Below are 5,194 nucleotides of genomic sequence, written 5' to 3' on the forward strand. Positions count from 1 at the left end.
CTGCTCCAGTCCACCCGGGCAGGGCTGCTGGGTTCCCTCGGGAGGGTGGCTCGGGTGGGTATTCATGCAGGCGCATGCAGGCGCGCCACTAGTAGACCGCACATTGGAGCAAACCATTGGCGAATAGTGACGGGTGAGCAGCGACCGCCATTTACCCCAGTTTAACACTCTGCGCAAACGGAGAATTCTGACCGTTTTCGACCTGGCCTGGCCGAGGACGCCTTGCCGTTCCTGGAGACGGGGTAAATTTGGATAACGGAAGGCGCGATGTGGGCCGCCACATGGCGTTTTACGTATCTAGGTGGAACTGCGCAAGCATCTTTGCCGGGAGGTCGAGGCTCTTGCATCTACCTACGTACACAGGTGAGGGTGAGGTACCTACGTAATGCTTGTCTCTGCCATAAAGGCGCCTTAGATAACCTAGGTAGACACCATGTCGTCGTAGGGTACATTTATGGTATGCACAGTAAGGTAGCCCGCTCAACATGTGGCAGCTCATTGTTCCCAGCCGCTAACTTTCAATCAGTGTCCATCAGTTCTGATGCGGTTCCCAGTTGAGCCTGCATTCTTTTAGTCGACAGCGTAGCTAGAGGCAACGGCGAAGACTTTGAATATTGACGAGCCTCGATTGAGAGCCGTGACTGAGCGTTTCCCATCATGGCGCGCATTCCAAAAGTCCCTGGCGTGCTCTACGAAGAAGGCGTCCCGCCAATGACGTAACTTCGTAACAAGAGTACGCATCCGCTTCTTAGCACCCTAGCTTCTTCCTGACTAAATCTGTTGAATATCCTCGTTGCTCCAACGTCGCCATCTGTATGGCCCGACACCTGCGTCGTAGTAGGAAGCAAGTGGTGGGCAGACGTGCAGTTGTGGTGTGGAGGGCAGAGGGCAGAGCTTGCCGGGGCATATTCATTGGCACATTTGCAAAGTGTGGCAGAGGTATCCTGAATCTGAGTCCCCGGGCGTGCGTACATGGCCCGCCTCCGCGACGTAGCCTGGTATCTGAGTTGGCTAAGAAGCTGGGCCGAGCCACGCCTTACGGTAAACAGGCAACTGACGCGGGTTGGGGGTTGAGGGGGTGAGAGAAGCGAACCAGAGTCGCCTTGTGGCTGTGCATGAAGACGACTTGTATGTCACATGGGTCAGCGTCACCTCCTGCATGCATGTTTCGGTGCCTTTGTCCGACGGGTTTTTTTCTTCAAGTAATGTCGACTTTTTTTGTTGTGAAGAATATTTCAGTCGCGTTTCTTCGTTACAGCGAGAAATCTTAAACATATCTACACCTTGAGGCTAACAAGCCCAAGCACTCGTCTAGTATGCTGATAAAGTTCGATACACATCCCATTGCCCATGCTGCAACGCCGACTTCATCAAGTCGCCAATATCTCGCTCAAGTTCTGTTAGTCCAGTTGACGTTCTATCCGCAGCCTCTGCAGCTGATCCATGCTGGGCACCAAAAGAGAGAAGAGTATCCTTCACTTCATCGATGGAGCATATGTCTAACGGAGTTACACCCCAATAATCCTTGGCATTGACATCAGCGCCGTTATCGCAGAGAGCTTTTACTACCTGGCTAGTCGTGGCGAGATGCAGGAGGGAAAATCCCCATTTGCATTTGGGGTTTGGATCCATCCCGTGCTCGAGAGCGCGCTCGAGCCATGGTATCTTATCGTACACGATCTGCTGTTGTAATGATTTTTCTCCATACTTGGGATTCTCCCAATTTCGCTGTTCCCAGGGGTGATTTGCTTGCTCCAGGATTATTTGCTGTGATAGGAGGACACTGCACCAGGAGCAATTGGGATCTGCTCCCTGGGATAGGAGGTATTCAAATACGTCGAAATGTCGGCCGACTGTAGCTGCATAAAGGGGAGAGAGGCCATCCTCGTTTGGAAGTTCATTGACATCTGCCCCTTTGGACACAGCACGCTTGACGCTTTCGAGGTGCCCTAAAAGACAACGTATTCCCAGAGGACTCAAATCTTCGATGCCAAATTCTGCCCAGCTCTCTCGGGATTCGAACCAAGCCTTGCATGTCTTATTGGAAGTGTCGCAGAGAATGCTATAAAAGTCTCGCATATCTCGCGGTGTGCTACCGTATTCCCGAATGTGATCGTCCCACATATTCAGTGCGTACTTCAAGAATGGTTGCTCTTCCTTCTCTACGATTTCTTCGTGGATCATGACACTATATTTCGAGCCCCTATTGGTTATGACAGCATTGGGCTGTTTCTTGCTTTGGGGGTCTAGCGACACTGCCTTTTCAAAGTCTAGCCCTTCGAAACAGAGGTAGATCATGCATACTCCTGCAAGATAAGCATGAGTATCACCGATAGCAAATGTATGAGCCCAGGTAAGCGGCTGTTGTGTCGGCAGAAGGGGGTTCGCAATCAAGAACTCCCTTGCTGTCTGGTGGAGAAAGTAGACCTTGTCGTCGAAAACAGATACGAACAGTCCGCACCAATCCCGAAGTCTGAGCTTGAAGTCTTCATCTTCTTCCAGGTCAAGATCGTCAAGAGATGAGGCTTCAGGCGTGATCCCGACAGCAACTTTCATTTCGCTCAGCCTCAGGGGTCGGTATGCCGCCAACAGAATCTGAAGAGCTCTTCGAGCCTGGTCTGGTTCCGTGCAACGATTCAGCATCTTTTCGTAAGCTTCTTCGATTGTTTCCGGAAGCGTGTCCAAGGCAGCGTCGACACCCTTCACCGTTTTCTTGAAGAGGTGTGTGGTTAGGTAGTCGAACACAAGATAAACCCAGAGATAAGTACGGTGTGGTACTTCGTGTAAGCGTTTCTTGAGGTGTGATTTGATACTTGGAGAGAGTTTCTTCTCTTTGGCCAATTTGTCCACACGATACTCAATGACTGCATTGATCTCTCGGGTTATACTGGCGACTGCCCATTCGTCCTCTCCATGTATGCGAATAGTGGGAAAGCTTTCGGCAAGGCCTTCAAACTTGAATGTCACGTCGTCATATGGTCGACTAGTAAGAATGATCTTCAGTTTTGATTTGTTGCTCCGAGCGTCGTTGAAGTATTCATTCATCATTTGTGCAATGATGGCAAGATCGCCGTGTATACACTCATCCAGCGCATCAAGTACCCATATGACTTCACCGGCGGAGGGGTCCTCAACTAAGTTTTCTAGGATAGCCCATAGTGAGGTCAACATGTTGGTGATATTCTTCCCATTCGCCACAACTTCCTTTGAAGCGTGCTCGACCAAGCTTGGTATTTTGGTTAGAATCTGGTGTATTAAAGATGATAGCACCTGCGATGCAGAGTTCTGATCCCCTTCCTTAAAGAAGAAGTAGCATATTGTCGCTTCGCTACGTTTTGGAAGCTCATGTTCGACCAAATATTTGGATAGCACAGACTTTCCGCAACCTGGATCGGCTGATACTAACAGCGGGCCGCGACTGGCAGCAAGCCAGTTCTTGTAATTGTCATGCTCGAGAAACCACAGGCAAGTATCTTCCACTCTGTTTTCCACACGGTCCTTGTACCATTGAAAGTCTGTCAGTCGAAAGAGCTGCAAGCATTCTTCGCGCTGAGCCGCTAGAGCAAGTAACTTCTCTCCGATATCGCGTTGGTCTTTGATAACGCCGAGTTGTTCAGACAGAATTTCATTTTGTTTCTGGGTTTCTTTAAGTTGTTCTTCGGCTACATGAAGGATTTGCTTCATGGCTTCATATATCTGCTCCGCCTTCTTTGCGAGCGCTGCCAATTCCTCCCTACTCATGGCAGTGTTCACCTGTTGAGAGTCTTGTTGGATGGCTGATTCCGTTTCTTTGATCTTTTCGACCATCTTTTCCCAGTCGTCTTTCTTCACTGCCTCCCTAGCAATCGTCTTGGCTTTGCTTCGAAAAAACCTTAGCACGCTCTGAACTTGATAGTCAATGATTTGCTTGTATAGCTGTATGATCGTCTTTCGGAACTCGGTGTTGATAGCCTCACTAGCCTCCTCTTTTCTCTTCTCTGGGAGAAGGAGAGATTGGATCGCAGCATAGTAGCGCATTCTGGTTGTAACATACGTGAAGCCTGTCTCGTTGGCCTCTTTTGCTAATATCGCATTCGTCAAGAGCGGCAGAACAGCACAGACACCAGCCCAGACGAGGCTAGCTTCTGGACTGGCCTTGACTGCCTCTCCAATCCAGTCTTTGCCCCAGTCTACGAAACTGGCGGCGTTTGAGAGTTGGTCACGAACAACAACCTCGTGTTGGCCGATGTTGAACTTGAGCCGGGTTTCCTCTGCCCGGGACATGCCCGCCGCAATGATTTTCTCCATTTGTCTGCGCCGTACTGACGCATCGCTCCCAACAATTGTATTCCAATCATTCTTTGATTTGTCGTCGTCATCTTGTAGTCGTTGTCAGTACAAATTAGCAGCCTTTTCCAGTCTACGCCGACATACCGCCATGTAAATCTCGGCTGGAGAGAACCCTTTCATACTGCTCTATTTTCTCGGAGTATTCTTCTTTCAAAGAATCATATGCGAGATCCCATAAAGAGACGGATTCTGATTCAGGCAATGAACAAGCTACATCCGGTTTGCTCTCATTTGGACTCGTTGCCGTGTCTTCTTGCACAATGTCCTGCGGAGTTGGGTTTAACGATGTAGCTGAGATAACAGACTGCTCGCTTTGTTGCGGTGCCTCATTGATACCAGATTTCCAGAGGTTTCGAAGCTTTTCTCGAGTTCCGACATCCTTTTCGGTCGAGGATTTCTCCTCACCGTCTTTTACTTTGCGCTTGAAAAAGCCCATAGCACATGGTTTGTCTACCCCTCACTATGGCGATGAAGAAATATATTCGGCTATCATTTTCGCAAGTCTCTAAAAGGGTACCATGCGGTTGGCGATTGTTGGAGAGAGGTAAGTCGGGAAGTCAGACGTGAAGAGTCTGACCAACTCGCCTGATCTCAGCTGAACCTGGGGCTCGTGCGGGGTTTCGAGTTGCCCAACCCTTGGCCACTTCGCGAATCCACTTTCATTGGCCATTCGATTTACGTGTACCTCCAGAGCACGTGGAAGGACTTCACTGAGCATGCAATCACAAAATGAGATAGAAAGTCTAAAAGCTAGTGACTTATGAGAGAGCTGTATTGTTGGTTATGATGGAACGTCTTTATTTATCTTGGAGCCTGTTTCACATCATTCATGAACCAGCAGACCATGACTATGATAACAGTGTAT

At 49.3% G+C, this 5,194-nt stretch overlaps 1 protein-coding gene across 1 annotated transcript; it reads right to left on the minus strand.

Annotated features, from left to right (window-relative positions):
* Positions 1-1,311: 1,311 nt before the first annotated feature.
* On the minus strand, positions 1,312-4,287 carry UCRPA7_8406 (putative ankyrin repeat domain-containing protein; the record flags this gene model as incomplete). The annotated part of the gene is made up of 1 exon (XM_007920919.1): positions 1,312-4,287. The coding sequence occupies one exon, from the start codon at positions 4,285-4,287 to the stop codon at positions 1,312-1,314; it is 2,976 nt and encodes a 991-aa protein (XP_007919110.1).
* Positions 4,288-5,194: the final 907 nt, after the last annotated feature.

The sequence above is a fragment of the Phaeoacremonium minimum genome (assembly GCF_000392275.1).
Source record: "Phaeoacremonium minimum UCRPA7 unplaced genomic scaffold PA7_03_scaffold_592, whole genome shotgun sequence".
NCBI lineage: Eukaryota > Fungi > Ascomycota > Sordariomycetes > Togniniales > Togniniaceae > Phaeoacremonium > Phaeoacremonium minimum.